The 24,902-nt window shown below is 45.1% G+C and overlaps 2 protein-coding genes across 6 annotated transcripts in view; one reads left to right on the forward strand and one right to left on the reverse strand.

Annotated features, from left to right (window-relative positions):
* The window catches only part of slc4a1b (solute carrier family 4 member 1b (Diego blood group)), a 47,955-nt gene that overhangs the window by 12,852 nt on the left and 10,201 nt on the right, over nt 1-24,902 (reverse strand). For 3 of the 5 annotated variants that reach the window (XM_061810382.1, XM_061810381.1, XM_061810378.1), the window contains exon 4: nt 3,202-3,280. The exons of 1 other annotated variant lie outside the window; for it this stretch is intronic. The gene's annotated coding sequence lies outside the window, so the exon portion shown is untranslated. Of the gene's footprint in view, nt 1-3,201; nt 3,281-23,077; nt 23,172-24,902 lie in introns of all 5 variants that reach the window. One more of the 5 variants, XM_061810379.1, reaches the window with a different exon arrangement.
* On the forward strand, nt 149-22,696 carry ngfrb (nerve growth factor receptor b). Its single transcript, XM_061810384.1, has 6 exons — nt 149-400; nt 5,842-5,983; nt 9,471-9,833; nt 19,273-19,510; nt 20,166-20,326; nt 20,405-22,696. Exons 1-6 carry the CDS (start codon nt 347-349, stop codon nt 20,740-20,742), a joined length of 1,296 nt encoding a protein of 431 aa, XP_061666368.1. The 5' UTR covers nt 149-346; the 3' UTR covers nt 20,743-22,696.

A 24,902-nucleotide genomic window follows, 5' to 3' on the forward strand; every position in this document is an offset into this window, starting at 1 on the left:
GCTTTCGTCAAGGGATGAATTTGCGTCACTGTTCCAGTATATTTGTAGAATGAGTATTGTGTGTGTGTGTGTTCACGTAGTGGGTGTGGTCGAGGGAGGGGAAGCCTCGGAGCGGCGGTGCTGGTATCACAAGAACAGACAGCGCAGAAGCAAAACGTCCGATGGGCCCGACTCTGCTCCTGATTTGCCGTCTGAGTGGAAGCTGCCCGGTGACGCCATTTGTGGACACTTAGTCTGACTTATTTTTCTTGTAGGAGGGGGGGACATAAGTATGGTCAGGCCGTTTATTCCGCTCGGAGACCTGTGAGCGTGTCATCCCTCCGCACCTCCGGCTCTTCTTGGCAAAATGGGAAGGACTAATGGCATGAATATGATTTTCATGACAATACTGCTTGGTCTGGTGAGTATCTTTTGAAAAACTAACTGAACTGTTCTTTTTAAGTGTTGAACTCGGGGCATGGGGGGTCCTTTGACGCGCACAGAAGTTGCACCTGCACATGATAGCTGGTCGGAATATTGTGCTTACATATCATCCATCCATTTTCTTTGCCGCTTATCTCACGAGGGTCACGGGGAGTGCTGGAGCCTATCCCAGCTGTCAACGGGCAGGAGGCGGGGTACACCCTGAACTGGTCGCCAGCCTATCGCAGGGCACACAGAGACAAACGGCCGCACTCACAATCACACCTCGGGGGCAATTTGGAGTGTCCAATTAGCGTTGCATGTTTTTGGGATGTGGGAGGAAACCGGCAGGGCCGGGATTGAACCCGGGTCCTCATAACTGTGAGGCCAACGCTTTAACAGTTGATCCCCACCGTCCCGTGCTTACATATCAGTAAAATCACTTTAACATTGTACTTTTCCAACACAACAGCTTTAAGAAAATTCCTGTTTTTAGGCATCATTCCACCGTATTTTTTTTAATCCATCCATCCATTTCCTGAGCTGCTTATCCTCACAAGGGTCGCGGGAGTGCTGGAGCCTATCCCAGCCCTCAACGGGCAAGAGGCAGGGTACACCGTCAACCGGTTGGCAGCTAATCACAGGTCGCGCTCACAATCACACCTAGGGGCAATTTAATTTAAGACGCATGTTTTTGGGATGTGGGAGGAAATCGGAGTGTCTGAAGAAAACCCACGCAGCCACGGGGAGAGCATGCAAACTCCGCACAGGCGGGGCCGGGATTCGAACCCCAGCCCTAAGAACTGTGAGGCCAAGCCTCTACAGCTGCTTCGCCTATATTTTTAAAAAATTGATTAAGAAATAAAAAAAGATATGTAATGCCCGATGGTTATTCAAAGGATGGATGTTGGGTGTCCAAAGACAGATTTGCACCCGTACCTAATGTTCTGTCCCGCAAAGGACTATTCCTGATAAATGTCAACATTTAGCTTTTCCATTTGTTTTTCTTCACTACGTATTTAAAAGACGTAATGTGGGAGGTTAACGTATTCACCTGTGCTTCCGACCCCCCTCCTCTAAGGTTACGTTACACGACCCCAGCGTTAACACGCAGTTTTCTGACTTGCGCGAATCTGGATGGCGCACGCCGCCGTTGCCAGACTCTCCCTAATTTATCGGCAGTCGCTCCGAGGCCTAACAAGGGTCTAAATATTTGTCCGCTGTGTCACATATGACAGGTTCGTCAGGGCCGCAGGGTGCAGCGGGTTTGTCGAGGTTTTTACAAGCTAATAGCTGCCGTGCATCATGTTCCGACTCAGGCGTCTGATCCTGACAACTCCGCGCATCCCTCTCCCTTTCTATATGTCGGATGCACGTCTGGATTGAAACCAGGCCCGTTTTCTTGGCGGATCTCGAGTGGTTTAACAAGCGCTGACAGCGCAGGTCCAGAGGTTAAGTGGCTCCGACTCAAAAGCGACTGCAGCATTAGTTGGACTGGTCCGAGGTTACGAGACCAGATGCGACGGCACGGACGCTTTCACTGATGCAATCCCTTCTAAACTACTTCTTCTACAACGCTGCCAGCTATCAACTGGGAGCTAACGCTAGTTATTCTGCCGCTTACATAATACAGGGAGTCCTCGGTCTACGACTGAGATTCGTTCCTAGAGTAGCGACTTAACTCGAATTTCAATGTGAGTCAGATTCCACCACTAAAGTCCAAATTTACATCAAAATACTTTGTATAAAACACAAATACGTTGTAATAAACAAGATGATGTACTTGGTTTCAATGGTTATGGATTTTCTTTTGGCTTCAGAAGCATTGCTAAAAGACACAGCTTTCTTCTTTGGGGCCATAATGTCAAAAAAGGATGGCGAAAAATGCGAGGATACTCCCGGCGCACAAACACAGACAAGCATTTGCCAGACAAAATGGCAGGCAGGGGCCGGGCGTTGTAAAGTCGAAACGTCCTGGGTCGAGACCATCTTAACCCGAGGACTCCCTGTAATCATTTTTCGCAGAAGATAAAGAATATTAACCTGCAAGTATTGATAGATTGTCTGTCTACATGTGTTGCGGCTACTTGCTTTTATTACAAATATTTCATTTCTTTTTAATTCCGTTTTCTCAAACTGCCTCGAAGAAAATGTCCTCAACATCCCATAAGCCGCCCTAACCCTAACACGGACAAGCATTTGCCAGACAAAATGGCGGACGGGGGACGGGCGTTGTAAAGTCGAAACGTCTTAGGTGGAGACCGTCTTAACGCGAGGACTCCCTGTATTTGAATTACCCCCATGCATTCTCGTTGAACATCCTTGGTTTCCTTGAAAGGCGCTATATTATAATCCATGATTGTAATTGTTGAGCCTTGGGGTATTTTGATGAAAGTACAGTACACCACAGATATGTTATTAAAACAGCCGAGAATTTACAGTAAACCCCGTGACAATTTCATACGCCCCTCCCGCGGCGTGCTCGTGCTCGGGAGAGTCAAACCACACCCGCGGCCAAAAGCCGCCTCTCTGGTGTTGAGAGCACCCAAAGAGCGAACGAGGGTCAAAACGGGGATGAAATTAAAAGCGCGCCGAGGACTTGGCGTCGGCTCAAAAGTGTCACTCAAATATCCGGGAACAGGTTTGTTCACATGCGAGGCGCTTTGATGGGAGTACGCTGACAGTTTAATCTGCCTGTTGTATTTCGAGCTTAGTGGGCCGGTAAACAATATTACACGCTCATCAGGTTACTAACAGATGTAAGTGGTAATGGAGTGGTTTTGCGCTATCGCGTCTTACGGTATGTGGTGTCTTCCTTTCCTCAAGTGTCTGAAAGGCGAGGATTCTGACCAAACGGCTCATCATTAGGACCCCTCGCCTGTAAACACGGAAGCACACACAAACAGAAATGTACGCGCATTATTGAGCATGGAAATTGTCGAGAGTAAAAACAAAAAACAAAAAAACAAAAAATTCAAATTCCATAATACTGATCTGATTTCCCATTTGATTCTCTTCACATTTGGGATTATTTGCAGAGAGCTCCTTTTCCATTCAACGTCACCCAGAACTAATTCAGACTTTAAAAATAAGAGCGATTTTGCGAAAAAAGAGAACATATTTGACCTGGTTTTGCAAACTACCGTCACCAAAATTTAGAAACTTTCAGGGGGAAGCTCCCCTGTGACAGAGCCTGGGAGAGGTGAGCATTACATCAGAGTAACACCCCCCCCCCCACTCCCACCCCCGTGCCAGCCAGGTCTCAACACTTGGAATTTAAACCATTTGAGACCAAATGAGGCGCTTTAAGTGGACTTATCGGAATCAAAGCCCAGGTCAAACCACTGTTTTTTTTTCCCTTTAAGAGGATTTGATAATGGTTCCAAGCAATCAAATGACTGGGAACCAGTTCTAAAAAAAACAAAAACATTTTTTGGTGGTTTTCATGTCATGGTGGGGACCAACTTTGTAAACATCACTACTTTCATACATTCAGGTGCTGGTTTTCACACTGTCATTGGGACCAACTTTCTCACTGTCACGCTCCTTCGCACACAAACACACACACACACACATTACCTGCCAGCTGACTCACGGGAGCCCGAGGGGGCCACTTGATGTTCTGTCGGCAACATTCCGCACACACCTTAAGTCTGATGCTTTATGACCCCTCCTCACTTACATTAATGTATGCACTCATGGACACGCAGAAACACGCACTGCATTAAAGTTTTTTGTTTTTTTTCCCAATGAAAGATGCATCAAAGACTGACAGTTGCTGGGCTGCAACAACAGCCCAACTGCCTGCAAAATTTAAAAATATATATATTTTTATATATCAAATGAATCGTATGCTGAAGGGATTGGACTTGACATTTCAAAGAGAACTAGTACATCATTTAACTTTAATGCTCGTAAATCTTTTGTTGTTCAGAGCTGATGCAATTTCAGTTGATAGTTTTTGTCTTCCAGGCGGCATTATTCTGCTCAATAGAAATAGGAGTTCAGAACATTCAGAGATTCTTCTTCCTCGATTGCAAACCTGGAACATGACCTGAGGGATTTTTTTTTTATTACATAGCTATTACACATAAGTATTACACACACTGCTACAGTATTACTTTGTTTACATTTTTAACACCAACTGCTGCTAAAAAAAAAGTCTTCATGTCATGATCCTTCTGTCACTTGTCACAAGATTGTGTAAATGTACATAATCTTATGCTGTCCCCCTCAAAACTAAAAACTAAATCCGGCATCCTTTGCACTTATGGGCCAGATGGCTGATGCATCTTTTATCAAGGTTGGCCCCGGAGAACAAATTGTGTTGTGCGTTAAGTGGGAGGGGCCTTGTTGCAAAACACACTCGCACAGTATGTGACACAAAAACAAGTCAAAAACACTCGACGCCCGAGGAATGCATTTGCACACAGGAGATAAAAACAAACTCCACTTGATTTGTGTGCTATAACTTGCTAGTACATTTTTATGACTCGTGGGTCATAATTTTTAACACGGTATAACCGGGATTAATTTGGGATTAAAATACACGTTGTACACGTTACACGTGTGCAGCACTTGTAGAAAAATTATCAGACTGACGATTCCAGTACACAAATGACTTTTCTAGGAAATGCTGGGAGCAAAAATCAACAAATTTGCAATGTGTTGTTTTCAAATTTGGTTCCCAGACATTTTGCTTTGGAACCTTATCAATATAAGCAATGACTCTTAATTGTTTTTTAGTTTTAGGTCAGACAACTAAAGAGTAATTCCTCCTCTTCCGACTCCAGGGACGTAAGGCTATCTAGTGTTTACACAACTACGCCGCGAGAGAAGAACTAGCTAAAACATATCGTCACTGAAATCCGCACTTTCAGACTGATGTGGGAAAATTGGGCATGCAGGGCAATGAAATAAAATAAAATAAAATAATAAACATCAATCAACATAAATTAACTAAACCTGTGCTCTCGAGATTTGGGTACAAGGAGCTCTTGGAGGGGAGAAACCTTTCCAAAGACCCTCTCATAATCATAACGCCCATTAGACATACAGTAACCGAGATGTGTGCCACAAAATGCCATTGGAACTAAAACATTTGGGGGTGTCAATCATCGAATGATGAGATTGTAACTATGTTACTACTGTTTGTTTCTATAAAGTACAATACTGTCGAGTTCTATAATAATAATTTTTTGGGGGGTGGACGAGCTGTAACGGATTAACAGCATTACTCTTCAGTTAAATGGGAAAACATGATTTGCCATATGAACACCGCCCGCACACGCACACACACACTTTGAGAACCAGAGAACAAGACAGTAGATCAATTAAATTTTCATAGAATTACAAAGAAACTTGTCTCCCCCTGTTGCCTCGCGTACATTTTCCCCGCTCTCCTCCCACTTGTTGACGACTTCTTGTGCTGATTGGCAGGCGGGCGCCTCGGCCAAGGAGGAGCAGTGCCCGTCGGGGCAGTACACCACCGACGGAAACTGCTGCAAACAGTGTCAACCCGGCGAGGGCGTCGTCAAGCCGTGCGGAGCCACGCAGACTGTGTGCGCGCCCTGCCTGGACAGTGAGTAGCGCGCACGATCAGCAGTTTACGAAATCGCGTCAGAGCAATTCATCGAGATCAGCGGTGGGCAAACGTTGGGCCACATTGGATTTTTTTAGCTCAATAAAATTTAGTTGTTCTAGTGAGCTTTCCCTGGCATTTTTGTCATCAGGACAAGCCAAAGTCCACAGAGAGCTTTGGCGGCAGCAGTGGGACCTCATTGGCTAAAGAGATCAGCCATTCCTTGCACAAAACTCTCAGGCTGCTACCGGGAACCAGATAATGTCGGGAAAAACCCACTAGAACATCTGAACTTCATGTGGTCCCCATCGAGTGTAAGATCAAGAAAGCAAGAGTCATGCTGATTTTCGTTGGGTATTTTTTACCGTCATTCCTCAATATCCAGAAGTTGATTTCAAAGCTGGGACGATTCAGCTTCACTTGGCGGCATGTTAGGAAGTCGGCTGGTAATCAGAGCTGACTGTCCGTTACCATGTAGGGAGTGAATCTCGACCGGGCAGAGACTTTATGAGCACCGTCAGAAGATATAAGAATGGGAGTCGGTCCAAATGCTGTAGAAAAATATACAATGGAGGATTTGTAGGACACCGGACGAGTGGGATGGCCAGAATGGAGGCAGTTAAGATGGCAGATGAACAACGTTCAGGGTACATCTGTGTCAACAATTGGATTTAAGGTTATTTGTATGTGGGTCTGCCTTATTCCATGAGGTCAAGAGGGCACATTCATACCACAGAGGACAAGATTGCGGCCTGCGACGTTCCCAGGAAAAAAAATAGTCACAAACCAATGTGGGTCAAGGACGAATAAGGAGACCCGCCATTGCAAAACGATGCAGGTCGTGAGAGAAGTCATTGGATTTTTTTTAGAAGTAGACATCCTTCACAGAATGGACGATGTTCTAACTTCTTCTTCTTTTCCTTTCGGCTTATCCCGTAAGGGGTCGCTACAGCGTGCGACTTTTTGCATCTAAGCCTATCTCATGCATCTTCGTCTCTAACACCCACAGTCTTCATGTCCTCCCTCACCACATCCATCAACCTTTTCTTTGGTCTTCCTCTCGCTCTTTTGCCCGGCACCTCGATCCTCAGCACCCTTCTACCAATATACTCACTCTCTCGCCTCTGGACATGTCCAAACCATCGAAGTCTGCTCTCTCTAACCTTGTCTCGAAAAAACATCCAACTTTGGCTATGACTCTAATGAGCTCATTTCTAATCCTATCCAACCTGCTTACTCCAAGCGAGAACCTCAACATCTTCATTTCTGCCACCTCCAGTTCTGCTTCCTGTTTGTCTCTTCAGTGCCACCGTCTCTAAACCGTACATCATGGCCGGCCTCACCACTGTTTTATAAACTTTACCCTTCATCCTAGCCGAGACTCTTCTGTCACATAACACACCAGAGACCTTCCGCCAGCTGTTCCAACCTGCTTGGAATGGATCTTCTAACACATTTATTGTTTCCTTGTTTATTTAAACCTCCCTTCTCAAAAAATAAAAAATAAAAAAAAAACAACCAAAAGTTCCTGAATTACCTGCAGAGGTCAATGCGGTGGAGTTGCTTTGGTATCCAACAGAAGTTGGAAGAAGGATATTTGCTACAGCAGAACACAGGTCACAGTTTTATTTGGATTGCATTCAAATTTGGTCCGATGGTGGTACAATACTGCAGATCTCAACTCCAAAGTTGTATCGTTGACTTCAGATATGCAGTTTTGTTCTCAAAAAGATTTTGAATTTATTATTCAAACGAGAGTTAACAGTTTCTGTTGAGCCGACCTTTTTTTTTTTTTTCCATCTTATTCGAGCAACTTGTGGACAAACATTTAAAGTAACCCGATGGGAAGCACGGTACATTGCCCAAAATGACGAATTTCTGGCACGGGGGAGGGACGTGGATACTTTTGGAACAAGATGCTGGTGGATCAGATGACCGGTCGCTACGAGACAAAAATGTTGAAAAATGCAGAACGGATCTGACCTCTTGTCCGTTGGGCTGAAAATAATCACCATCTGAAATCAGATTTGTCTTGCGGCTTCCTGCTCTGTGCTCAAGCACTTGATGGGTGCTTGAGACTCACAATTCTGCTGCTCGGACGTGATCAACCGCGGACAGATGTAAAAATCAAAATTAACAATCGTGCACAAACATTGACGGACTTTGATGCACTGAAAACACAAGTAAATCTGGCAGTCTGAAATGACTGCAAACATAAGTGACATCCTACGCCATTGATCTGTTTCAGCGCCCCCCCCTCCAAAAAAAAAAACGTACATTTATTGATATATATTTTTTTATATTCTATATTATAAACCATAGAGCACTGTAAAGAATTCTAATGTTGTGCCACGTTTTTTGCTTCGCTTCCAATCAGATAGTGATCGAGTATCAATGACAAAGCATGCAGACCAAAATCCAACATTGAGGACACGCTGAGCCAGGAAAGGACCATCTGTAGCCTCGCTTCAAAGCCCCCCGCCAGCCCCGCATACTCCAGGCTAGCTTTATTAATGTATTGACTTACATTATTGATGAATGGCATTATGATAATGGCTCTGAGAGCACTCGTGGAGGAGAAGGCGGAGTTGGCGGCACGTCTGAGTGTGTCTGGTAAGCAGGGAAACCCGCCCGGCCGGGCCTCCTCCAGCTGGACCGCCCCAGTGCAAAAGCGAGGGGACAGCCGGTTTGCAGTCAAAAATTATGGGAAGCCAGAATTGATAGCATCAGACAAGGTTCATCTCGGGTTTTACGCCATCTGTCTGATGTAGGTCACAACTACTCTCAGTGGCTCAATAAGATAATATTATCCTTTTGCTACAGAGGCTAAAGAATATATGCCTGTGAGTATTTTGATATAGTTTGTCTACATGTGTTGCTTCCCTGTTTGTGTTCAAATATCCATTGCTTCAAATGGGTGAAAACCTGCAATTTCCAATGCTAATCATTAGCATGTCTACGCAGTTTTCTGGAAACACCTCGAAAAACTTGTGAATTACATTTAAGACCCTATCGTGGGTAAAATATGAATTGAAACGTGTACCTAAATAAAATTTATAAATGACCCGTTGTTAAAGAACTAGAAATTTACTGAACTTCAAAACACAACTGAAAGCTGGTTTTGTCCAACCGCTACAATGTATTCCATCAGCTGAAATGTAGTCAGGTGTGCCTCCTGTCAAAGATTTACTGTCGTTAATCGAGCCTGTGCGGTCGTGATGACCTCCCATCTCCCGATTTATCTCAGTCACACTCACACGCACCCAAGTGATGCTCTTACAAATGGGTCTGTTGCATAATTTAGCATTTCCCAGTTGTCTATCCATCTGGAATACAATTCCATAAAAGACGCAATATTGATTGCTAAAACACATTTGTGTACTGCCTGACGCATTCAAAGTCAAATGCACCGAAGTTTTTTGTTTGTTGGTTCTGCGGCCCCTCAAGACTAGAAAAGCTTATTTGCTTTTCTTTTCTCCGCTTTCAGGCGAAACCTTCTCGGAAAACTTCAGCCACACGGAGCGATGCCAGCCCTGCACCAAATGCACGGGGCTCTTTCGCATGGAGACGCCATGCACGGACGCCACCGACGCCACCTGTGTGTGCAACTACGGCTTCTACCTTAATAGCCTGTCGCAGCTGTGCGAGCCGTGCACAAAGTGCCCCGTGGGCCAGGGCATGCTGCTCAGCTGCGAGTCCGACCACGACACCGTGTGCGAGGAGTGCGGCGGGGACACGTACTCGGACCAGGAGAGCTCGCGGGAGCCCTGCATCCCCTGCACCACCTGCGACGAGGGCGAGGAGCTGCAGCTGCAGGCCTGCACCTCTGTCACCGACACCGTTTGTCAAGGTAAGACGCTTGCATCATCCGTGCTTAACCGGCCGGAGTCCGCCTGCCATGATTGATCCTTTATGTACGTGCATGTCATATGTTAGTCTTACGCGTTAATGTTCACGTTTTGGGCAAGTCTGGACTTACTGTGAGAAAAAGCCAACTCATTACTCGGATAAACCAGTCATACATACTCCAAGCACACAAACTAGCTGAGAAACAAAATTAGACACTTTCCACCAAATAGCTGTACTTGTGTTAGTTTTACAAGCAAAGTCACAAACCAGCCTGCAATGGCCTCTGCCGTCCGCATCATCAGATACTCGTGGGTTTGAAAAGAAAATTTGAATACCAAGTCAAGTGTTTCATACAAGAAGTTTTAGCCAAACAATTCCCAAGTCCTGAAATTGGTGAATTAGGACAAGACACCTCTGCTACACATCAGTGGGAACTCCATTAGCCTCATATTGATCTCCTAAAATGCAAACTCTGTTCCAGTTTCTTACTGGATTGCTGAACCTTTGGAAAAAAAAGTCACGCTAAGTGACCACACAGCAATTGCAGGACCAAATCGTTCGTGTTTATGGGCCTTTCCCCTTCAAAACCATTATTAATTACAAATTCAATTTCATTCGCATCCCTTTATGAGCAGAGGCGCAGTAAAGTTGAGTGAATAGCCCGAGGTCGTGAATCCGAACAACACGCAGAGAATATTTGCGGTCAGTGACTGTACGTACAGTAGGAAAGGCGTGATTGACATTGACACACGTCATCTCAATGTGACACTATCGTCATTGTTGATCCATTGATCCAAATGTCATCCTGGTGCTCATCCCGTCGTCTTCGGCGATACGTCTTCATACAAAGAGTCTTTCTCCTGGAAGTTGAGGGATTACAGGAAGGTCACGTCTATGAACCGTGCTCTGAGTTTCCTTTTATATGACTGTACCCTGTGGCTATCAACTATTCGCATCTCAAATTCCCCACGGGTGCCGTCAGCGGCCGCGGCGACGACCCGGTCCCTCGCAGATTAAATCAATGCTTTTGTCCCGCGACAATGAAAGGAGTGTGCTGAACGGCCACACGGCAGTCGGAAAGATGCTGTTATCGCAGGCCAGTCAGAAGCCGTCTCGCCCTGAAGGGAATCGTTTGTACGTGGCTCATGAGCAGGGGAAGACCTTTTGAGTTTGCCGTGTCGACATCATTCCGATCTTACTACCTCAAATCCCTGTGTGCTGTAACAAAGAGCAGTATAAAAAGAAATCTTCCCTCATAGAGATCTACTCAAATAAGAGAAGTGGCAGTAAAACAGGCCAAAATACAGATGTCAGAGGTTAAGGGTCTATTGACATGTTGTTTAACCAAATGCAAGTGTAAAAATAAGTCCTGAAATGGGATTTAAACACTTTTATGGAAAGAATGACACGAATTTCTGGACTGAGTGCATTCCAGAGTATTGGAAGTCAAAAAGACAAATCTTCTTTTCATCTCTCAGAGTCAGCGAGTTAAGCTTGCTTGCGAGTGTGAAGTGAATCAGAATTTGTTGAATGGGAATCTTTTCACTGAAAATAAAATGCAAAAGAAATGCTTATTACTGAAAGCTTGAAAAAAAAAACTATATTTGAGCACAGGGTTCTGCATAATGATACAGTGGCTGATTATATAAAATACACTTTTTAGTACTAAAACATCTGTCACAGTTTTGATTAACATCCATGCATTAATGGTTGTGGTGCTTATGAAAAGTGATTAATGACGGGAACCTGTGAGCTGGGGATGATGTCGAGTTTGTTTCGACAAGGAGGATTCGCCTATAAAACTGTCTCGTCAGGTTTATTGGACTTGTGGTGTGCTTCCGTATCATTAACACACAAAATGTCTGTAAAAACTGGTCTACAGAGGAAGTTATCATATAAATGGCCCAAGATATAAATCCTCCATAACACTAAATCAATCTCCTGTAAAATGGTGAAAAATAAGTTAAGCCACTCAGGATGGCGATTTTAAAACATCTTCCATTGAGGATCCTTAATGTAACTCGCTTGTACTGAGAACAAAGGAAGATCAGAATCTCAGCAGCCAGAACCCCAAATGCACTACATCCTTTCCGTAACCACCACAGCGCAGCAACGTCAACGCGAACTCGCTGGCTTTCCCAGCCGCGACATCCGGAGGGCCGCCACGCTGCGCAAGGGTCGCATCATCGTCCGTCGCTCTAACCTAATCACGAGCTCCTTACTCCCTGCGTAATCTTTTTAGCGGAGCGCTATCGTTATCTGTTGCGCTTCCAGATGTCCGTGTGCATTAGGCGGGTCAGACGACACCGGCCTGAAGGCCAGGACTCAAGTCAGTCGGGAGGGTGAAAAGGGAGCCAGGGGCGTGGGAGGGGGGCAAGTCGGAACTTGAGATGCTGCTGGCACGGCAGCATGGTATGGCATTTATGGTAGTTTGACAGTAAACGAAGAAGGTGAATGCAATGCGACAAACTTCTGCTTCTCGTATCTCAAATGTTCACTTTGAAATCAAAGCAAACACTGAATATCAAAGAAGCCATTAAATTGGAATAATTTGTACATTTTAACTTGGTACCCCGCATCTCGCCTAAAGTCAGCCGGGATAGACTCCAGTTCACCAAGAACCAAAAGGAAGATAAGCATGATAGAAAATATCAGAATGGATAGTTTGCAGTATTTTAGTGAGGAAAACAGAGCTCATGTTCAATTCGTCTACTTTTTCTTTCGGCTTGTCCCGCTAGGGGTCAGCACAGCGTGTTATCTTTTTCCATCTAAGCTTATCTTGTGCATCTTCCTCTCTAACACCCACTGTCCTCATGTCTTCCCTCACCACATCCATCAACCTTCTCTTTGGTCTTCTTCTCACTCTTTTGCCTGGCAGCTCCATCCTCAGACTCTCTCGCCTCTGGACATGTCCAAATCATCGAAGTCTGCTCTCTCGAATCTTGTCTCCAAAACATCCAACTTTGGCTGTGCCTCTAATGACCCCATTTCTAATCCTATCCAACCTCCTCACTACGAGCAAGAACTTCAGCATCTTCATTTCTGCCACCTCCAGTTCTGCTTCCTGTTGTTTATTCAGAGCCAACATTTCTAATCCATACATCATGGCCGGTCTCACCACTGTTTTATAAACTTTGCCCTTCATCCTAGCGGAGACTCTTCCGTCACATAGAACACCAGAAAACCTTCCGCCAACTGTTCCATCCCGCTTGTACCAGTTTCTTCACCTCATTATCTGTTTCTTCAATTAATACTACCAATTACTAACCAGTAGGATTTGTCTTGCTACACCAGCAAAGATCCTTATCGCGAGGCGTGGGATACGGCTTCGCTTTACCGTGAGCGTGGTCAAAGGTGAAAGGTCAAGAGAAACCTTCCAGGTGCACGTGAGAGGAATCCCGGGTCACGGCAGCAGACGAGCAAGCCGAGTTACAGTATTGAAAACAAAAACTCTGTTGCCAGGAATCTGACATTTATAGTGATGAAAAGCTGTCATGAATCACTCACGGGATTCCAGATGATTTAGTCCAACATGCAAAGGGACCACTTGGATCGGGAAGGATTTGCTTCTTAAAACAGGGGCGTCGCCAAAGAGCGCATTTCAGGGCAAATGCGTGTCAACACCTGAGAAGGCGTTTTACGAGTGGGCGTCGCCAGCCACCTTTGACAAGGTCCTTTCACGCCTCGCTTAAACCTATGTCAGCATTCATCAACTTTTACCCTATTGACTCTACGCTCTGTTTGGAACCTTTTTCTTTCTTTATGTCTCTTCCGGGGATTGGCTGCACTTATGTGTGCTGCCCTATCGCCTCAAAGCAAGCATGCAAGCGTTCCATTATTTATGCACTCATTTAAAGGTTACTCAAGTGTGACTTCAAAACGCCGTACGATAAATACACAGCCATTCTCGAACGAGTGAGGCAGTTTATGGGATGTTGAGGACATTTTCTATGAGGCAGTTTGAGAAAACGGAATTCAAAAGAAATGAAATTTTTCTAACGGGACACTTTATGGATGCAATGGATATTTAAAAACAAATAGCCGCAGCACATGTCGACAGACAATCTGACAATACTTACAGGTTAATATTCATTATCCTCTGTAAAAAATGATGACAGGGATTCCTCAGGTTAAGACCTAAGACGTTTCAACTTTACAACGCCCGTCCCCCGTCCGCCATTTTGTCTGGCTCATGCTTGTCCGTGTTTGCGCGCCAGGAGTATCTTCGCATTTTTCGCCCTCCTTTTTAGACATTATGGCCCCAAGTGATAAAGCTGTGTCTTCTAGCAAAGCTTCTGAAGCCAAAAGAAACTCCATTACCATGGAAATGAAGCTCAAGATCATAAAAAGGTTGGAGAGAGGAGAGACACCAACACCACTGAGGCTTCAGTCGGTCGACCTGGTGACAATTATTAAAGACAAAGCCCGTATCTTGGCGCTTGTGAAGGGTTCTGTTCCTTTGTCGGATACAATGATCGCAAAACAAGGTTCTTGGTACTTGGCGAGATGGAGATAATTCAGGACCAGGTTCCTTCGCAGTAGCTAAGCACAGCCTCCCCTTCTTCTTCTCCATCCACCTCTCAGCAGTAATACTAAGTACTTTATTTTACTGTATTTGTTTTATATACAAAGTATTTTGATGTGAAATTCTGAATTTAACGGCGGAATCCGACCTAAGTCGAAATTCGAATACTAAATAGTAGTACTAAAGAGTAAGTATATATAATAGTAAGTAGTAAATTTGCTACTGTAGGAACGGATCTGAGTCGTAGAGCGAGGACTCCCTGTATTATTACTGCAGCTTACTGAGTAAATTACTGTTACTGTAGTCGTGAAACTATTTTTTTGCCATTTTCAGGATTGATACAGAGACTCATAATGATGTTTTCTAACATTTTCAAATTTCAAACGTTTGCATACGAATAGAAGCAATCAAATGTTAGTTTTTCAGGGAGGACGAAGATCAGGTGGGTGGGATAAAGAGAAGCGGAGGTGGGGGTGATTGACCCAAGTCTACTTTCTTATTGAACTGGTGAGGGAGAGGAGGAACGAGGAAGGAGCCATTTCCTTCCCGGGCTTGGCTGACCTTAACAATCGACAGACCCCGTGGGGGCTCTAACTTACTTCTATAGCCATCTGTGATCATTTGACTGACATAAAGCGAGCAAAATGCCAAAAGTAAAATGCCACGAACATTCCGGAATTAGAGTGTCCACAACATTAGCACATCAATAACTTGGAATCCCCGTTCGGCCCGGACTGCTGATCTTTGTACAGCACAGTCGTTCATTGTGCGGATTCGCTTGCAAAGCCTCGGCGGACTTGTGCCACCTCTGACTCCAGACCTCCAGTCGCCACCAGTCAGCTCCCCGCGGCGCACACTACAATCATTGTCGTTTGAATTGTCCTCTTGTGGACAAACTACATTCCGGGAGAGGAACATTTTTGGGAGCTGATGCGGGACTGGGAACCGGCGTTCCGCAGGTCCAAGGGTGACCGCCACTCTTGCACTCCGGCTCGTGCCTTCATTCAGCCAATGGGCCCAGTGCAGGAGTGGGGCTTTTGTCCTCTTTGTTGTGTTGACATCACACAAAACTGCCCTGTGGACTAAACCTGCAATATTTTTTTTTAATAGCACCACAAAAACATGGCCCAATTGTCGCATATGAAACATAATGCCGCAAAGACGGAAAACTGGGGAGAATAAAGGGAAGTGTGGATGTTTTGAGAGGCCGTCGGCATTGATCAATTGCCTCAATCACTGATTATCCGTGCATTTGGGCAACAGAGACTCGCCAAAAATAATTTGCGTTTTAGCTACAAGACCGTAAATATATTTGAAATGACATTGTATTGTAAACATTTATTTTGCTTAAATTCCAAGTGACCTATGAACAATTCTAGAGGCTTCGACGAACCAACCGTGCATGTTTCTGGAACGTACGCAAGAGGTTGTTCACTTTTAATGGGCCATAAAAGAAAGTCCCTGCAAAGACTGGCAGCGAAAGTGTTGCCACTGCGGCGATGGAAAGAGAAAACAGCGCGCGAACGAACAGATGCCGAAAAACACGCTGCGCTCGATAAAAGCGATGGAGTTACTCTTCTGAGCTCTCGGGTTTCTCTACTTGACCTCCACGAGTGCTGATTGCATTCTGTTGCAGAGCACATGCACACTCACACACATGGAAAAATGGGGGGGGGGACGGAATCATGCAAAGAAGGAAATAGGGCCTCCAGGAGAAGACTGTTAAGCAACAAGATTATTTGTGATTGTTTCCTCCATGACTACAGACGCCGGTTATTGGCGGAGACGGACGGGCAGGTTGCGACAGTACCGTGTTGACGCGTAATCAGGTTTTTCGAGGGAAAAAATACGCGCGGAGCTTCTGAGGAAACGTTGAAAGAGGAGCAACATCTGCTCCGGAGAAAGTGAGGAATGATTCAGGTGCGGCGCCGCACTCGCTCGCACGCACGCACGCACGCAAACAAACCTCAACGGACGTTTGTTGCGAGCCCCATGTGCTCTTCTGCTAACTTCACAGACAAATTCCTAGGAATAAATCTTTCTTTTTTTTTTTTTTTTTACTTAAGTCATCCATTACAACTGATTACTTTGACAGTTGCACTTCTTCCAGCTTTTAGGATCTTAATCACAACTTCTCTTGCTGATGAAAAACAACAGCCTACGCCATCCGAGTCCGCTTTTAAATCAAATAAATGGACTGTCAGGGGGTCCTGTTTGTCTTATCGCTATTCTTACATAAGATACTGAATAAAAGTCATTTTCCTTCATAAACACACACATCAACTTTTGGTGCCTTGGTTCATTTTAATCTACTAAATAAAGTTACGCTGATGCACTTTTACAACATGCTGAATTTAGCGAGTGAGAAGATGAGCCCCCCCCTCTACCCTCCCCCCCACTTCCCACACCCCATCCGAGACTATCATGACGCTAGAGTTCTTTTTTGCCAACTGTTCATCTTTGACATCTGGAGATCAAATAGATGCAGAGATGGGAGACGATAAAGCCAGGTGGATCGGGCACAAACCGTATTGCGTTACAATCTTTGAAAGGCCGCTTTGGAAAGCAGAGAGCTGCCAAACGAGAGCCGGCGATTGTTCGGAAAGAAAACGTCTGTTCTCGTCGGCGGTAAAATGGGAAGACTGCTTTGGGGGGGGTGCGCTCTTGTGGGGGACAAAGAGGATCTTTGTCGGGGAACGGAGTCTGGTTTCAAGTGGGCAAAAAGAGGGAGACGGTCAAACGGGGACGGGAATCAATACGCTGCAGTGGATCACAAAACCCTTATTGACCTTTTCGCCATGACATCACACACACTTCCGGGTTGCCAAAAGCTTTGATCATAGACATATTCAGCTGCAGTAATGTTAGTTGCTCTTACCAGAGGATAAAGCAAGCAAGCAAGCAAGCTTGGGAGTACAGTATTGTTATTTTCTCTATCTACATGTGTTGTGCCACCGTTTGTGTTCAAATTACCACTGCTTAAAGTGCTACTACCAACAAAGCATTAGCCCAACTATGGCATTTCACATTGTTTATCAGCATTAAAGCTAAACAGAACAAAGCTACAGTTTATGGTTGTTCTAAACACAGAACATCCATCCATCCATCCATCCATTTTCTTATCCACTTATCCTCACAAGAGTCGCAGGGAGTGCTGGAGCCTATCCCAGCTGTCAACGGGCAGGAGGCGGGGTACACCGTGAACTGGTTGCCAGCCAATCGCAGGGCACATGGAGACAAACTGCCGCACTCACAATCACACCTAGGGGCAATTTAGAGTGTTGCATGTTTTTGGGACGTGGGAGGAAACCGGACCTCAGAACTGTGAGGCCAACGCTTTACCAGCTGATCCACCGTGGTGCCAACACAGAACGTAATTCTGTATTTTATATTTATCTTGAAAGTAAATGTCAACTGAGAATAGTTAAACAATGGAAAAATGGCTGCTAATCTTGGTTGTTGTGAAGTGAGTCAAGTTCACTGCCACCATACAGACCCTTTTTCTCAAGTTTTTGCTCGCAAGTCAAAGCAAATAAATTATCCCAACGACAGTAACAGACAATAACACGGATAATAACCTGACACCTGTTGTTTTACGAACATTATGAAAATGTCTATTTAATTGCAAAAACAAAGCAAATGTTCTAATATCATATTTGCATGTCAAAAAAGTTGCAAACTCTTTCAAGTAATCTTTGAGAAATCAATGTCTTTGAAGCACAACAGATTGATTGTATATTAAATTTCACTTTCAAAATTCCGGCCCCTGACTAAAAGCTCGCCACACAGCATCCGTCTAAATAACATCTAAAAACTTTTTGCCTCGTCACGGCACTCAGCCGCTCTCCCGGGGTGCCTACCCCCCCGTTCCGCGGCGAGACTTCCTGTAGTCGGTGCTGTTGAGTAACAGGAAAGTTGGTGACGAGGTGGCGAGGTTCCCACATACGCACGTGCTCCCCATTAATGGACGGCTAAAGTGGAGCTGCCTCGACGGGATGCGCCAAGTCCCTTTTGAATGGCCCTCTGGGGAAGAGAAGGAATCACCATGTCGTGCGGGATGTAATACTGTATACACTCCGCATGTACTACTGTATATTATATTATACATACACCCAACAACTGAATGGCGACCAGTCAGGGCAGGGTGTAGCCCATATTTCACCCAAATTTAGGTTAGGTTTCTAATCCTAAATTGCCAAGAACACCATCCCTACTGTGAAGCATGGAGGGTGGTAACATCTTGCTTTTGGGGTGTTTTTCTGCACATGGGACAGGACGACTGCACTGTATTAAGGAGAGGATGGCCATGTTTTGTGAGATTTTAGGGAACAACCTCTTACCCTCAGTCGGAGCATCGAAGACGGGTCGTGGCTGGGTCTTTCGAAATGACAATGACAAGCACACAGCCAGGAAAACCAAGGAGTGGCTCCGGAAGTGTATCAAGGTTCTGGCGAGACCTAGCCCGTCTCCTAGATCTAAACCCAATAGAAAATCTTTCTAGGGAGCTGAAACTCCGTGTTTTTCAGCGACAGCCCAGAAACCTGGCTGATCTAGAGAAGATCTGTGTGGAGGAGTGGGCCAAAATCCCTCCTGCAGTGTGTGCAAACCTGGTGAACAACTACAGGAAACGTTTGACCTCTGTCATTGCAAACAAATCTAGTGTACCAAATATTAACGTTGCTTTCACAAATAAATCGTTAAAAAAAAAATCATACATTGTGATTTCTGGATTTTTCTATGATGAAAATTTCAGACCCCTCAGTGATTTCTAAGTGGGAGAACTTGCAATATAGCAGGGTGTTCAAATACTTATTTTCTCCACTCTACATGTAGGCGTAATTGACACAGAATGCATTTGATAAGTGCAATGAAATACATTACTGAAACATTTACATTGGTCTTTTCTCTTTCACAGTGCAATACCCCTCCGTGTCGCCCACGCCCTTCACCGCCTTCTCCATGCCCACCTACGACGACTTTCCCATCGACGGCCCCCCGTCCGACGGCCCGACCGACAGCAGCGCCGCCACCACCGTTGAAGGCGACTCCCACGAGCGAATCTACCAGAGCCTGAACGACAAACTCATACCCATCTCCTGCTCCATTCTGGCGGCCGCCATGGTCGGACTCGTGGCCTTCGTCATCTTCAAAAAGTGAGCAAGAGGATTTTGTTCTCGCTAGTCCATTATGGAAATTATCATTTGACAATATTTGTCAGTATCTGGTGAAGAACTACTCGCGGGTGAAGGGGACCGAGCCCTGCCAGGAATAGGGAAAATCTAAAAGTAAATGATACCTCCATAAAAGGTTTGTACTGCACTGCAATGTCATTTTAATCCCACAAAATGGCAGAAAACTACTACTACGGTCCAAATGAAGCTCCTCAACTCACTTGAACAGTTCCCTGGCGCCCAAAAAATATATTATTACTGCTTTGGGTTGAGTGCAAATTTAGCCAGTTTGTTTCAGCGATTATCCGAAGAAAAGTTCCCCCAATAATCTGTGAGTAGGCCAAGTTATGAACCGTGAACTGCGTATTTACGTGCCTTCACTGTATTTTTTTTTTTTTTTGTAAGACAGTATTTTTTTTTTGGCGGTGTGCCGTGAGATCTTTCTGAATATGTACCCGAGGCGTGGAATCAATAATCTAATCACAATTTGCATGTCAGACATTACATATTTCAGGAATCCTCTGTTGTCCTGGAGGGGGCACACCCTGCCACTCGATGTTATATATCGATGTATAACGTGTTTGCGTTGTCACGCTGTGCATCGCGAAGGGGTGACTTCTTCCCCGTCGCCGTGTAGGTGGAACAGCTGCAAGAAGAACAAGCAGCAGGCCAACAACGGCACGTCCAACCAGAACCAGACGCCGTCGCCCGAGGGCGAGAAGCTGCACAGCGACAGCGGCATCTCGGTGGACAGCCAGAGTCTGCAGGAGCAGCTGGGCCAGAACCAAACACATACAGGTAACTAAAACCTGCTCAGAGGACCATCACCCTCTTTTTATCCCCTGAGATGAACCACATGCGGATTTGTTGTTCCAGCGGTCACGATGGATGAGGACCCCTGCCTGCTGCTGCCCCTGCACACCCGAGACAAGGTCGAGCAGCTGCTGTTCAACGGCGGCGAAGGGGGCGACTGCAACATGGAGGACGACTGGTGCAACCTGGCGGGCCTGCTGGGCTACGAGGAGGAGCGCATCGCCGCCTTCCGCCGGGACGAGCACCCGGTGCGCGCTCTCCTCTCCGACTGGGCCAGCAAGGACTGCGCCAGCGTGGACGCATTGTGCACGGCGCTGCGCAAGATCAACCGCGACGACGTCGCCCAGAGCTTGGCGCTCAGTCCCGCCGCCCCCAAGCCCACCGCCACCTCGGTGGTGTAGCGCAACGAGCAGTTTGTTTACTTTGTCTGAACATGGAAGGAAATTAGCTTTACCGATATCCCTCTGCAATCATTCCAACGTGGACATGAATGACTCGTTCTGCGACTTTTACCCGATGTTACAAATAGCCGCAGTTGCACCGAAGAGGCGTTAAAAGACTCCGGCCCACAGCTCATAAGCGCCCTTATTTACATTTGAGCCTCTTCATTTTAGCATTGAAAAACGGCTGCGCACCGGATGAGGCCTCCTTCCGACCGGGGGTCTGGATCCTCGCAAACGGGGGGGGGGGGGGGGGGGGATGTTTGGATTCTTCTGAAATGGACCTCGTCACTGAGGAATATTCCACGCACGGCAGGACATGGACCACAGACATTGTGAATAATGTCGACCAGTCCACACACCCACTCAAAATATGTAGCCTTGCATGGATGTAGGATAGAAAACACACCCACAGATGATGTAGACAATCAAGACAGATGACTTCCTGTTATCCATATCGGATTTCCACAAATAGTGGTTCTCAAACTTTTTACACCCCCTGCCCCCCTCCAAAAAAAAAAATCAATGTTTTCCTCAGAAAAACTTCATCATATTGTTAAATATTCAATCCCTAGTAATCACCAAATAATCCAGTATTTGAGGACATACAGTATAATCTCATATTTACTTCATGGAGATCATTTAAAATTAACAAAACCACATTATAGACTGCGGCACGGTGGGGCAGCTGGTAAAGCGTCGGCCTCACAGTTCTGAGGTCCCGGGTTCGATCCCGGACCCGCCTGTGTGGAGTTTGCATGTTCTCCCCGTGCCTGTGTGGGTTCCCTCCGGGGACTCCGGTTTCCTCCCACATCCCCAAAACACGCATCGTTCATTGGACACTCAAAATTGTCCCTAGGTGTGATTGCGAGTGCGGCTGTTTGTCTATATGTGCCCTGCGATTGGCTGGCGACCAGTTCAGGGTGTACCCTTCCTCCTGCCCGTTGACTCCCCGCGACCCTGGTGAGGATAAGCGGCTAGGAAAATGGATGGATGGATGGATGGAGATTATAGACTTGACGGGAGGTTTGCCTCGCTATCCTCTCCGCGCGCTTTCTCAGGGTATCGCCAGCCTCCGACAAACGCGACAATCATGCCGGCGGGTTTCCTTTTTATTTACACTGCCCAGAGAGGAGACCAAGCACCAATTTTTATTATTATTATTATTTTTTTTTAATTGTGCGCTTTGGGAGGAGGGTACATTTGAAGGAGCTAATGTTACTTTTACTCAAATGAAGGTATTTCTGCTCTACTCTGTGAGTGTTCTTTTTCATATTGCCCTCTTGATTGTCTTGATTTGTCTGTTTTTCCACATCAGAAGTGCCTGGCAACTATTTCAGGGCTTATCTGTGTTGTACAGTTTAGTTTTGCCATGTTTTTTGTCACAATTTACGACTGTAAATAGACCAATTTTCTTTTTTTTTTTTTAGGAATTCTATTAAGGCCAATCTACAAATTCAAATACATATATTGGAAAGCAACAATGCATGCATGTTGTGTATGATCATAATAATAATAATAATAAGCCTCCCTGCCCTTGGGAAGCCGGATATATGTGTTACTATAACTTTTAAGCGTGTCCTACGTTTGGAAACTGTGAGCGGACACTTTTCCCTGGACAGTATTTGACTTGTACAGTAGTGAAGGTACGTAAATATGTGATTTTTGCACTTGAGCGTAGTGTCATAGTTATTATGCAAAAGCGGGGGACCTCTTGATGTGTCTGAAATGTACAGCTCTGATCATTGCTGAATGTTCCTTATACACTAACACGTCATATTGCATTACAGTATACTTAATGTGAATTTGAGAGCCACTTCTACTACAGTAATAAAAGTCATGAATCTGTTTCAAATATTCATTAACTCCCACCTGACGCGACGATATGTAATCATATGCTGTTCCAATAAAAGCTTCAAAATCCTTGTGGCGTATGCTGGCTTTTAATGGTGAGAGTATTGCCTCTGTCGTTCCCACAGCAACTGTACATTTAGTGTATATTTACAGTTGGTGGACCAGCCAGGACAACAATTTTTTTTTTTTCATTACATAACATACATTACAACATTAGTAAGTTGTGGAATATTTTTTGCAATGCTTTATTTTTTTTCCCCTGATATAGTTTTTCTTTTCTTGTGACAACAATGTTATAGTAAAATACAGTAGGATAACTGAAAGTTATCATCAACTAATTAGAAATCTATAAATAGCATAAAAATATATAATTGGCCAATTTATAAAATAATAAATACTAAATAAAATAAATTAGTAAAAAAGACAAAATGAGAAAACTCACAATGGGCTGCTGTAGGCCACAACTCACGCCCAGATGCTCACACCAAACAGCCAACTCAACTCCAGCTCGTGATGTCACTGACTAGGCCACGCCCCTTAATTGCACACATCCAAAATTCACAGCAATCAGTTTACAGTTTGTCGTGGGGTTTAGGTTCCAAATCACACCCGCAATAGCTGAAATCCGCAGAGTAGCGACCACATAACTCATATTAATCTTCCCTACATTTCTACTAAGCTCGAACATACGCTGATAAAAACGTTTCTATAGTCTTTAATGCCTCTTAAACAGTTAAACATACAGTAAAGCACAGAAGGATTGTAAAATATGTACATTTCATTTCTTGAAATGTGTTATATTGATTTTTCTTGTTTTAGTATAGGAATTGTTTTAGTATGATATGATGTGTTATGTCAAGGGAACACTATTACAATATGTACACTAATTATAATTCACAAAACCAGTTTAATTCATTACATCCATCCATTTTCTTAGCTGCTTATCCTCACAAGGCTTGCGAGGAGCACTGGAGCCTATCCCAGCTGTCAATGGGCAGGAGGCGGGGTACACCCTGAACTGGTTGCCAGCCAATCGCAGTAATTCTTACATTCTCTTCTATTATGTTTTTAGAAAAGGATATATAAATTAAATTGTGGTGTTAAGTGGGGGGTGGTACAGATTATTCATCTGAATATGGAACACTGATTTACAAATTGATTTATGAGCTTGGTCAGGGAGCAAATTAAACTCGTAAGTCAAGGACTTACTTACGTACTTGGACTAATCGTTGCTATTGTTTTTAAAACACGTTTGTGAAAATTGAGGCATAACCTTTGATGAGATTTTGTCTCAAAGTCATAGAAATTCCCTCTGGTGTGTAACCCAAGCCAAACAGGACTCCAGAGGGTTCTAGAGTGACAAGACGGAGTTCACGCTTTGTGCATGCGGTCCGGGTCTGAGACAACAAAGAGTCCGTCAATTCAATTAAGTCGATGTAGCAACACGAGAAGCTAATGAGCCGTGAAATCACATACGCTTGCCACGTTTGCCCCCGCAGCTTCTATATTATTCTAAGTCACCGAGGGGTTAAGTCAGACTTAAGTACCGAAGGTCAGGACTCGGTTGGGAAGTCAACCCGGGACCAAACGGGAAACGCAGTCGGGCCGGGACTGCTGCGAACCTCCAGTGGGTTAATTGCCAGGAATGTCGGAGTTGTGAAGGGAAGTTCCAGAACGAGCGCGGAGGCCATGTTAAAGCCCAAAGTGTCATGCCTATAAACATTCTGAAACATATATTGTTATGAAAAATACATTAACATTATTCACTTCAATGTCTACACGAAAAAATAAATATGAGCGGAGAGTGCGTCATCCATGGACAAATTTGCGGAGGTCTCATTCGACTTTCAAGTGGTAGCCATATTGGCTGCATCTTCTGTCCGTGATGTCACACTGGGACTTTTGGCATTGAAAACACGCTGCGCCACCTACTATGGGAGACGAACACGCCCCTTCTGACACGGAAGCTCTTTTCGAAGAAGAGAACATCTCACACCCGAGTGAAGTGACCGGGGCAATAATACCCTATCGTTTCAATCCATATTTAGATGATACGCGGACCACGGCCAAACTGCATGCAGCCAAACCACCTCACCGCCCAATCCACCTCTGCGGCAGCGATGAACAACGGCGGCCGTGAGCGACGACGACAACGCTTACGAGCAACGACGCCGGCGCAGCCAAATCGCCTCCCTGTCCGATCCACCTCCATGGCGGTGATAAAAACAACTCTGCCCGCGAGCGACGACGACGCCGCGGCCAAACAT

Source organism: Syngnathoides biaculeatus, chromosome 22, assembly GCF_019802595.1.
Source record: "Syngnathoides biaculeatus isolate LvHL_M chromosome 22, ASM1980259v1, whole genome shotgun sequence".
NCBI lineage: Eukaryota > Metazoa > Chordata > Actinopteri > Syngnathiformes > Syngnathidae > Syngnathoides > Syngnathoides biaculeatus.